At 38.2% G+C, this 12,253-nt stretch overlaps 1 protein-coding gene across 2 annotated transcripts in view; it reads left to right on the forward strand.

Annotated features, from left to right (window-relative positions):
- Window positions 1-11,592, forward strand: part of Znf431l5 (zinc finger protein 431 like 5) — a 41,719-nt gene extending 30,127 nt beyond the window's left edge. Inside the window, 3 exon segments of one of the 2 annotated variants that reach the window (NM_001409020.1) lie at window positions 471-597; window positions 779-839; window positions 8,780-11,180. In NM_001409020.1, coding sequence (NP_001395949.1) covers window positions 471-597; window positions 779-839; window positions 8,780-10,637 — 2,046 coding nt within the window. In that variant the 3' untranslated portion in view covers window positions 10,638-11,180. 2 annotated transcript variants of the gene reach the window in all.
- Window positions 11,593-12,253: the final 661 nt, after the last annotated feature.

Consider the following 12,253-nt stretch of genomic DNA (forward strand, 5'->3'; position numbering starts at 1 on the left):
CTTCAGAGTTTTTGTCTATCTTGTTTGTCTATCTTAGGGACAGGGTCTGAACATGTATCTACATCTGTCTTGGATCTCATTCTATAGACCAGGCTTGCCTTCAACTCAATGAGATCCATCTGCCTCTGCTTTCTGCATAGAAGGGTTAAATGTATGAGACAATGGACCCTCTTGCCCCTTTTTTTGTACTTACTGTTCATTCAGTTTCTCTAAAATGTACTCAGTATTATTGATCTGCTTGTTTGCCTATGTCTGTTAATAGGCATTTCTCTTGCAAGGGCCCAGAAATTACAGGGGTAAAGCTTCTCTTCAGTTTGCTTCTAAAATGACTTGGTGATTACAGTTGAATGTCTCTGTCATAGGTTGAGTGTGAAAAGAACCAGAATTAGACCAGTATATTGGTAAAGAAGTATACAATTACAATGTTGTCAGTATTATGCTTTCTGTTGTACATGTGTGGGATATTTTAGGGTGCAGTGACCTATGATGATGTGCACATAAACTTCACTCAGGAAGAATGGGTCTTGCTGGATCCTTCTCAGAAGGTGCTCTACAAAGATGTTATGCTTGAGACCTACAGGAACCTCACTGTTATAGGTAAGACTGAATTTTGTTTCAGTTGTTAAAATATGAGGAAAAGTTTTTCTTCAGTAGTTTCGATTGTGAAAGCAGAGAATGTACTATATATTTCTGGTATGTCTTAAGGTTCACTGATGACAGTAACTTAACACTAATATAATTTCAAATATATGATACATTTTCTGGTAATACTTTTTAGGATACAAATGGGAAGAACACAATATTGAAGAACATTTTCAAACTTCTAGAATACATGGAAGGTAAGTTTCATGTGCAAACTGATACAAATGTGCTTCTGAAGAAATTTTAATGTGCTCTGGAAATTTTAAGGAAATGAACATCATAAAGCACAGATTCCTTTATTGTGAGGAATAGAAAATTCTCACAATATCATAGGCTTTAGTACTAGGAGGTTGATTCATGTTTTTAAGGCATTTCTTTAAGAAACAAGGCAAGGGGACTTAGCCTGGAGTTGAACTGCACCCACAGGTCTCTGTACCCAAATTCCATGGGGGAGAGAGCTGGACTCTCAGAAGTGTGAACAATCCTGAGAGCTCAGGGAAGACCAACACTTCTGCTCATGTTCCTGGCCCAAGTGGAACCTGCCTAGTGCCCTCTGGATACAGGACCATAGGAACAGTCAGTGGCAGGAACCTTCTGGTTTCTGCCTGCACTGAGAGCCAAAAGCCAGTCACTTGGAGTCATGAAACACCCAAGAGTGGAGGTAAGACCAACTCTTCTGCTCCAAGTGACCTGCCTGGAGGCTTCACACAAACCCAGGAACAGCTTTGTGTTCCCAGATCGAACTGAAAGAAAACAGGTCTACAGGAGTACTGACACACAGGCTTACAGGAGTGTCAAGTTACTGTCAGAGACAGCAAGACACGCTAACATCAGATACAACCTCATGGTGAGAGGCAAGCACAGGAATCTGAGCCACAGAAATCAAGACTATTTGCCATCATCAGAGCCCAGTTCTCCCACCAAAGCAAATACTGGATACCCAAACACATGGGAAAAGCAAGATTTGAATTTAAAATCGCATCTTATGATGATGATAGAGGACTTTGAGAAGGACATTAAAAACTCCCTTAAAGAAATACAGGACAACACAGGTAAACAAGTAGAAGCTTTTAAAGAGGAAAGACAAAAACTCCTTAAAGAATTACAGAAAAACAACCAAACAGGTGAAGGAATTGAACAAATCCATCCAGGATTTAAAAATGGAAATACAAAAGATAAAGAAATCACAAAGGAAGACAATCCTGGAGATAGAAAACCTAAGGAAGAGATCAGGAGTCATAGATGCAAACATCATCAGCAGAATGCAAGAGACAGAAGAGAATCTTAGGGGCAGAAGATATTATAGAAAACATTGACACAACCATCAAAGATAATGTAAAATGTAAAAAATGCCCAACCCAAAGCATCCAGGAAATCCAGGACACAATGAAAAGATCAAACCTAAGGATAATAGGTATAGAAGAGAGTGAAGACTCCCAACTTAAAGGGCCAGTAATATCTACAACAATATTATAGAAGAAAACTTCCCTAACCTAAAAAAGAGATGCCTATGAACATACAAGAAGCCTACAGAATTCGAAATAGATTGGACCAGAAAAGAAATTCCTCCCATCACATCACATCATAGTCAAAACACCAAATGCATATAACAAAGAAAGAATATTAAAAGCAGAAAGGGGAAAATGTCAAGTAACATATAAAGGGAGACATATCAGAATTACTCCAGATTTCTCACCAGAGTCTATGAAAGCCAGAAGATCCTGGGCAGATGTCATATAGACTCTAAGAGAACACGATGTGAGCCCAGGCTATTATATCCAGCAAAACTCTCAATTAACATAGATGGAGAAACCAAGATATCCCATGACAAAACGAAATTTACACAAATTCTTTCTACAAATATATCCCTACAAAGGATAAGAGATGGAAAATTCCAACACAAGGAGGGAAACTACACCCTAGAAAAAGCAAGAAAATAATCTTCTTGCAACAAAACCAAAAGAAGAGAGCCATAAAAACATAATTCCACTGCTAAAAAAAGAAAAACAAAACAAAAAAAAAACCCAAAAACAAAACCAAAAATGAAAAGCAGGAAACAACAATTACTATTATTACTTAATATCTCTTAACATCAATGGACTCAATTCCCCAATAAAAAGACATAGACTAACTGACTGGATAAGTAAAGAGGACCCAGCATTTTGCTGCATACAGGAAACACACCTCAGAGACAAAGACAGACACTATCTCAGAGTAAAAGGCTGGAAAACAATTTTCCAAGCTAATGTTCTGAAGAAAGAAGCTGGAGTAGCTATTCTAATATTGAATAAAATCGAATTTCAACCAAAAGTCATCAAAAAAGATAAGGAAGGACACTTCATATTCATCAAAGGAAAAATCCACCAAGATGAACTCTCAATCCTAAATATTTATGCTCCAAATGCAAGGGCGCCTATATTCATAGAAGCAACCTTACCAAAGCTCAAAGCACACATTGCACCTCACACAATAATATGGGAGATTTCAATACCCCTCTCTCTTTTTTTCTTTTTTCTTTTTTTTCGGAGCTGGGGACCGAACCCAGGGCCTTGCGCTTGCTAGGCAAGTGCTCTACCGCTGAGCTAAATCCCCAACCCCTCAACACCCCACTCTTATCAATGAACAGATCATGGAAACAAAAACTACACAGAGACATAGAGAAGGTAACAGAAGTTATGAACCAAATGGATTTACCAGATATTTATAGAACATTTCATCCTAAAACAAAAGAATATATCTTCTCAGCACATCATGGTACCATCTCAAAAATGGAACATATAATCGGTCACAAAACAGGCTTCAACAGATAGAAGAAGATTGAAATAATCCCATGCATCCTATCAGATCACCATGGACTAAGGCGGGTCTTCAATAACTAGAATAACGACAGAAAGCTCACATAAACAATGCTATACTCAATGGTAACTTGGTCAAAGAAGAAATAAAGAAAGAAATTAAAGATTTTTTTTTTTAGAATTTAATGAAAACGAAGGCAAAACATACCCAAACTTATGGGACACATTGATAGCAGTGCTAAGAGGAAAACTCATAACTCTGAGTGCCTCCAAAAAGAAATTGGAGAGAGCATACATTAGCAGCTTGACAGCACACCTAAAAGCTCTAGAACAAAAAGAAGCAAATACACCCAAGAGGAGTAGACAGCAGGAAATAATCAAACTCAGAGCTGAAATCAACCAAGTAGAAACAAAAAGAACTATACAAAGAACCAACTAAACCAGGAGCTGGTTCTTTGAGAAAATTAACAAGATAGATAAACCCTTAGCCAGACTAACCAGAGGGAACAGAGAGAGTATGCAAATGAACAAAATCAGAAATGAAATGGAAGACATAACAATAGAATCTGAGGAAATTAAAAAAATCAGCAGATCCTAATACAAAAATCTATATTCAAGAAACCTGGAAAATCTGGATGAAATTGATAATTTTCTAGACAGATACCAGATACCAAAGTTAAATCAGGATCAGGTAAACCATCTAAACAGTCCCATCACTCCTAAAGAAACAGAAGCAGTTATTTAAAGTCTCCCAACAAGAACAAGAACAAGAACAACAAGAACAAGAAGAAGAAGAAGAAGAAGAAGAAGAGGAAGAAGAAGAAGAAGAAGAAGAAGAAGAAGAAGAAGAAGAAGAACAACAACAACAACAACAACAACAACAACAACAAAAGCCCAGGAACAGATGGATTTAGTGCAGAATTCTATCAGACCTTCATAGAATACCTTATACCAATACTGTCCAAACTATTTCACAAAATAGAAACAGGAGGAGCACTACCCAATTCCTTTCATGAAGGCACTATTATGCTTATTCCTAAACCATACGAAGAAACAACAAAGAAAGAGAATGTCAAACTAATTCCCGTTATAAATATCAATGCAAAAATACTCAATAAAATTCTTGCAAACTCAATCCAAGAACACATCAAAACAATCATCCATCATGATGAAGTAGGCTTCATCCCAGAGATGCAGGGATGGTTCAGTACATGGAAATCAATCAACGTAATCCACTATGTAAACAAACTCAAAGGAAAAAAAAAACACATGATCATTTCATCAGATGCTGAGAAAGCATTTGACAAAATTCAACACTCCTTCATAATAAAAGTCCTGGAAAGATCAGGAATTCAAGCCTCATACCTAAACATAGTAAATATAAAGCAAACCAGTAGCTAACTAAATGGAGAGAAACTTGAAGCAATTCCATTAAAATCAGGGACTAGACAAGGCTGCCCACTCTCTCCCTACGTATTTAATATAGTTCTCAAAGTCCTAGACAGAGCAGTCAGACAATGAAAGGAGGTCAAAGGGATACAAATTGAAAAGGAAAATGTCAAAATATCACTATTTGCTGGTGATATGATAGTATACTTAAGTGACCCCATAGTTCTACCAGAGAACTACTAAGCCTGATAAATAACTTCAGCAAAGTGTCTGGGTATAAAATTAACTGAAACAAATCAATAGACTTCCTCTACTCAAAGGATAAACAGGTTGAGGAAGAAATGAGGGAAATGACATCCTTCACAATAGTCCCAAATAATATAAAATACCTCAGTGTGACTTTAATCAAGCAAGTGAAAGATCTGTATGACAAGAACTTCAAGCCTCTGAAGAAAGAAATTGAAGAATATCTCAGAAGATGGAAAGACCTCCCATGCTCATGGATTGGCAGGATTAATATAGTAAAGATGGTCATTTTGGAGGATTAGAGGAAGTATTGAAAGAGTTGAAGAAGCTTACAACCCCATAAGAACAACAATACCAACCAACCAGAGCTTCCAGGGACTAAACCACTACCCAAAGACTATACATGGACTGACCCAGGGCTCCAACTGCATATGTAGCAGAGAATAGCCTTCTTGGGGCACCAGGGGAAGGGGAAGCCCTTGGTCCTGCCAAGGTTGGAGCCCCCAGTGCAGGGGAATATGGGGGGGCAATAAGGGGAATGTATGGGGGAATACCCGTATGGGGGAGGGGAAGGAGAAGGGGGGGTAATGGGGGTTTATGGACAGGAAACCAGGAAGGGGAATAACGTTTGAAATGTAAGTAAAGAAATATATCTAATAAAAAAATTTAAAAAATGGCCATTTTGTCAATAGCAATCTACAGATTCAATGCGATACTCATCAAAATTCCAGCTCAATTCTTCATAGAGTTATAAAAAGTAATTTGCAAATTCATTTGGAATAACAAAAATCCAAGGATAGCTAAAACTATCCTCAACAATAAAAGAACTTCTATAGAAATCACCATCCCTGACCTCAAGCATTTTCATAGAGCAATAGTGATAAAAACTGCATGGTATTGTTACAGAGACAGCTAGGGAGATCAGTGGAATAGAATTGAAGACCCAGAAATGAACCCCCACACCTATGATCACTTTATCTTTGACAAAGGAGCTAAAACCATCCAGTGGAAAAAAGATAGCATTTTCAAATGGTGCTGATTCAACTGGAGGTCAGCATGTAGAAGAATGCAAATTGATCCATTCTTATCACCCTGTACAAAGCTTAAGTCCAAATGGATCAAGGACCTCCATATAAAAGATACAATCAAACTAATAGAAGAAAAGTGGGAAAGAGTATTGATCTCATGGGTACTGGGGAAAATTTCCTGAACAAAACACTAATGGCGTAAGCTCTAAGAATCTACAAATGGGACCTCATAAAACTGTAAGGCAAGGGACACTGTCGTTAGGACAAAAGGGCAACCAACAGATTGGGAAAAGATCTTTACCAATCCTACATCTGACAGAGGGCTAATATCCAAAATATACAAAGAACTCAGGAAGTTAGACTCTAGAGAGCCCAAGAACCCTATTAAAAATGGGGTATGGAGCTAAACAAAGAATTCCCAGCTGAGGAATATCGAATGGCTGAGAAGTACCCAAAGAAATGCTCAACATCCTTAGTCATCAGGGAAATGCAAATCAAAACAACCCTGAGATTTCATCTCATACCAGTGAGAATGGCTAAGATCAAAAACTCAGGTGACAGCAAATGCTGGCGAGGATGTGGAGAAAGAGGAACACACCTTCATTGTTGGTGGGATTGCAGACTGGTACAATTACTTTGGAAATCAGTCTGGAAGTTCCTCAGAAAATTGGACAATGCAGTACCTGAGGACCCACCTATACCTCTCCTGGGCATATACCCAAATGAGACTCCAACATACAACAAAGACACATGCTCCACTCTGTTCATAGCAGCCTTATTCATAATAGACAGAAGCTGGAAAGAACCCATATGCCCTTCAACAGGGGAATGGATACAGAAAATCCATTGGTACATCTACACAATGGAGTACTACTCAGCTATCAAAAACAATGATATCATGAAATTTATAGGTAAATGGATGGAACTAGAAAATATCATCCTGAGTGAGGTAATCCAATCACAGAAAACACACATAGTGTGCACTCATTTGTATCTGTATATTAGCCCAAAAGCTCAAATTACCCAAGATACAACCCACACACCACATGAAGTTCAAGAAGAAGGATGACCAAAGTACGGATGCTTTAGTCCTTCTTAAAAAGGGGAACAAAACTATTCATAGGAGGGGATATGGAGACAAAGGTTGGAGCAGAGATCGAAGGAATGGCCATTGAGAGCCTGCCCCACCTGGGGACCCAGCCCATTTATATACAGCCACTAAACCTAGATAATATTGATGAAGCCAAGAAGCGCATGTTGACAGGGACCTGATATAGCTGTCTTCTTAGAGAATCTGCCAGAGCCAGAGCATGACACGTAGAGAGGCAAATGCTAACAGCAGATCACTGAACTGAGAACTGGTTCCCCGTTGGAGGAATTAGAGAAAGGATTGAAGGAGCTGAAGGGACTTGCAACCCCATAAGAACAACAATACCAACCAACCAGAGTTCCCAGGGACTAAATCATTACCCAAAGACTACCCATGACTCCAGCTGCATATGTAGCAGAGGGTGGCCTTGTTTGGCATCAGTGGAAGGATAAGCCCTTGGTCCTGCCATGGTTGAAGCTCCCTAGTGTTGGTGAATATCAGGGTGGGGAGGCAGGAAGTGGGGGTGTTTGGGGAGAGGGAACACTCTCGTACAAGCAAGGTGATTGGGGATGGGATGGAGGCTTATGGACGGAAGCCAGGAAATGGGAAAACATATGAAATATAAATAAAATAATATCCAATAAAAATAGAAAAGAAACAAGGCAAGGAAGCAAGGCCTTAGAACCTATCACCATATGAATGATAGCTCCCTCAGAATTACTTTGTAGAACTGCCAATCCATTTTGTTTGATACCACTCAGGTATCACAAAAGGCGTACACATACATCACATTAGATGACCCAAAACCATGTAATATGCAAGTAGTTGATAGTGAAGCTCTCATTATGTATATACTTGTAGTGATTTACCAAAGTTTAGTGAGAGGGGCAGCTTATGAGATTCAAGAAGGTCGTTGTGGAGAAAACTGCATTCCTGTTTTACATCTGTATGATAAGCAAAAATTTATTGTATGCACGCAATGTGCAAAACTTTATTTGTTATTCTTGCTTTAATATACATACTATATGCTGCATTAGATGCAAGCCATGGGAACATTATTGACATGGGAAGAAGCAGGGTGTCCCCTTCTTTTCAAGAAGAATTAGAAGATATTTAGTAATCTCAATTTGAGTAGACTTTGTGAATGTGATATAAGTTTACAGCTAATGGTGTTTCCAACTTCACTGGGAATACATTCCCAAACTCACAGTGCATAAAAGCAACCGTGAGTAGGAGTATAAAAATTCTTTTAATTGTCCTGGTTCACCTTGCAAATGTAGTGTGACTCTCAGTTTTGGAAAATAGTTATGAATGCAATGACTGTGGTAAGGCTAAATCCTTCCAGTTGTCTTTAAAGATATGAAAGCACTCACATGGAAAAAGGATGTTTGCTGTGAGTATGAACCATGTACTACATGCCCTAACCATCCTAGGTATCTTCAAACATATAAATGAACACATGATGAAGAGGAGCCCTATGAGTATAAACAATGTGATAAAAATTGTAAAATTAAATCATAGAGATAAAAAAAGATTCTTCAGTATAATCAATGTGGTAAAATGTTTTCACATGCCATTTATCTTTGCAGGCAAGAAAGAAGTCATCCTGGAGATAAATCTTATGAATATACTCAATGCGGTGAAGCCTTTGGATGTCAAAGACATCTTCAAAGTCATGAAAGAATTCCTGCTGGAGAGGAATCCTGTGAATGTAATCAGTGTAATAATCACAGTATTCTTCAAAATCATGAACAAAGTCATATTGAAGAGAGACTATATGAATGTAATGAATGTGATAAAGCCTTTTCAACACAGAGTTATCTCCAAATACATACAAAGACACATCATGGGCAGAAACCCTATGAATGTAAACAATGTGGTAAAGCCTTTGCACATCCTAGTTATCTCCAGAAACATGAAAAAACTCATACTGGAGACAAACCCTATGAATGTAATCAATGTGGTAAAGCCTTTGCACACCACAGTTACCTGCAAAAACATGAAGGAACACACACTGGAAAGAAACCCTATGAATGTAAACAATGTGGTAAAGCCTTTGTACAACAGATTCACCTTCAAGTTCATGAAAGAATCCATACTGGAGAGAAACCCTATGAATGTAATCAGTGTGGTAAAGCCTTTGCATATAGCAGTAGTCTTAAAAAACATGAACTAGTCCATATTGGAGAGAAACCCTATGAATGTAATCAGTGTGATAAAACCTTTGCACATCCCAGATATCTCCAGAAACATGAAAGAACACATACTGGAGAGAAACCCTATGCGTGTAATCAATGTAGTAAAGCCTTTGCACATCACAGTTATCTCCAAAAACACGAAGGAACACACACTGGAGAGAAACCCTATACATGTAAACAATGTGGTAAAGCCTTTGCACAACAGATTCATCTTAAAGTTCATGGAAGAATTCATACTGGAGAGAAACCCTATGTATGTAATCAATGTGGTAGAGCTTTTACACATCACAGTCATCTTAAAGTTCATGGAAGAATTCATACTGGAGAGAAACCCTATGAATGTAACCAATGTGGTAAAGCCTTTGCATATAGCAGTAGTCTTCAAATACATGAAATAATCCACAGTGCAGAGAAACCTTATGAATGTAATCAATGTGATAAAGCCTTTGCACATCAGAGTTATCTCCAGAAACATGAAAGAACACACACTGGAGAGAAACCCTATGAATGTAATCAATGTGGTAAAGCCTTTGCCCAACAGATTCATCTTCAAGTTCATGGAAGAATTCATACTGGAGAGAAACCCTATGAATGTAATCAATGTGGTAAAGCCTTTGCATATAGCAGTAATCTTAAAAAACATGAAATAGTCCATACTGGAGAGAAACTCTGTGAATGTAGTCAATGTGGTAAAGCCTTTGCACATCCTAGTTATCTCCAGAAACATGAAAGAACACATATTGGAGAGAAACTCTATGAATGTAATCAATGTCATAAAACTTTTTCAAAAGAGACTCTTCTCCAACTACATAAGAGAACACACACTAGAGAGAAACCCTATGTATGTAATCAATGTGGTAAAGCCTTTGCACATCACAGTCATCTTAAAGTTCATGGAAGAATTCATAATGGAGAGAAACCCTATGAATGTAACCAATGTGGTAAAGCCTTTGCATATAGCAGTAGTCTTAAAAAACATGAAATAGTCCATACTGGAGAGAAACCTTATGAATGTAATCAATGTGGTAAAACCTTTGCACATCCCAGATATCTTCGAACACATGAAAGAATACATACTGGAGAGAAACCTTATGAATCTAATCAGTGTGGTAAAGCATTTGCACATAGCAATAGTCTTCAACATCATGAAAGAATTCATACTGAACAGAAGCCCTATGAATGTAGTCAAAGTAGGAAAATCTTTTCATATCACAGTAGTCTTCAGATTCATACTGCAGAGAAACACTAGTAATGTAGTTCACGTGGTAGAGGATTTTCATGTTACAGTAGTCTTCAGATTCTTGAAAGAATTCATATCGGAGAGAAACCCTATGATGTAATCAATGTGGTTAAAGCATTGCATATCACAACCATCTGCAAATACATAAAAGAACACATACTGAAGGGAAATGAAACTAATGTAATCAATGTAGTAAAGCCTTTGAACATCCTAGTTATTTTCAAATACAAAGGAACACATACTGGAGAGTAACCTTATGAGTGTAATCAGCCTGTTAAAGTCTTTGCATATCACAGTTGTCTTTGAGGACATGAAGGCACTCACACTGAAGTGAATCTGTGAATATAAAGTATTTGGTAAGATCTTTAGGCTACAAACTTAAATTCAAGTTACACAAGATTTATTGTGTATTAAAAATATCTTACAATGCATGCTGACAGGAGTCTGATTTAGCTGTCTCCTGAGAGGATCAGCCAGAACATGACAAATATAGAAGTGAATGCTAGCAGCAAACCATTGAACTGAGAACAGGGTCCCCGTTGGAGGAGTTAGAGAAAGGATTGAAGGAGCTGGAGGGGCTTGCAACCCCATAAGAACAACAATACTAACCAACCAGAGCTCCCAGGGACTAAATCACTACCCAAAGAGTACACATGGACAGATTCATGGCTCCAGCTGCATATGTAGCAGAGGATGGCCTTTTTGGGCACCAATGGGAGGAGAAGCCCTTGGTCCTGCCAAGACTGGACCCCCCCAGTGCAGGGGAATGTTGGGGGGGGACAGGAAGTGGAGGTGGTTGGGTGGGGGACCCCTTATAGAAGAAAGGGAGAGGGATGGGATAGGGGGCTTATGTCTGGGAAAGTAGGAAAGGGAATAACATTTGAAATGTAAATAAAGTATAAATATTAAAAAATATCCAATAAAAATTTTACCTACTTTAAAAAAAAATCCTCACGATTGTCAACAATGTCTTCAAGCCTTTGACCTCATGCTAAATGCTAAAGAAAGAAAGAAACTGAATATAGAAAGTTGTAACAAGAAACACTAACCTTTCTGAAGGAAAGACTTGTTGACAGGGATACATGTCATCTCTTGGCAGCACTCCTTTTCTACTTCAAAGAATATGATAAGCATTGAAGAACTTCCCTATATCATTTGCTTCTATGCGGCAAGCTGCTACTGACCAAGAAACTGTCCTTGCTTTAATTGCTGAAATTATACTGCCCAAACTGGACAAATAAAATGCAGAGAAGTTCAGTGCTGAACTTTACCAAAACAAGTAGCCAGTGCTTCAATATTCCTAGTGCACGGAAAATTCTGTCAGGTATTTTGGGGAGAGGGCCGAAGAGGATGCTTCAAAGTTACAGAGGAACCTTGGATGACTGTCCAGGTAGCCAGCAACCCCTCTCTGTCATTTCTAAAGTTTTGGAAATTACTTGCTCTGTACTTCCTGTATCCTCAGGAAATGTTCATTCCTTCTCAGGTCTCTTAAAGGGGTTGAAGACTAGACAGTTATAGTCTTACAGTTCAGCTTAAGTTTTTTAAGGTTTAAAAAATATTTTAAGGTCTAAAAAGATATGCTGACAAATGCAAGTTATGATTGAAAGTGAAATAGGTACAGAAGT

This window comes from Rattus norvegicus, chromosome 16 (genome assembly GCF_021556685.1).
Source record: "Rattus norvegicus strain SHRSP/BbbUtx chromosome 16, alternate assembly SHRSP_T2T, whole genome shotgun sequence".
NCBI classification, from domain to species: domain Eukaryota; kingdom Metazoa; phylum Chordata; class Mammalia; order Rodentia; family Muridae; genus Rattus; species Rattus norvegicus.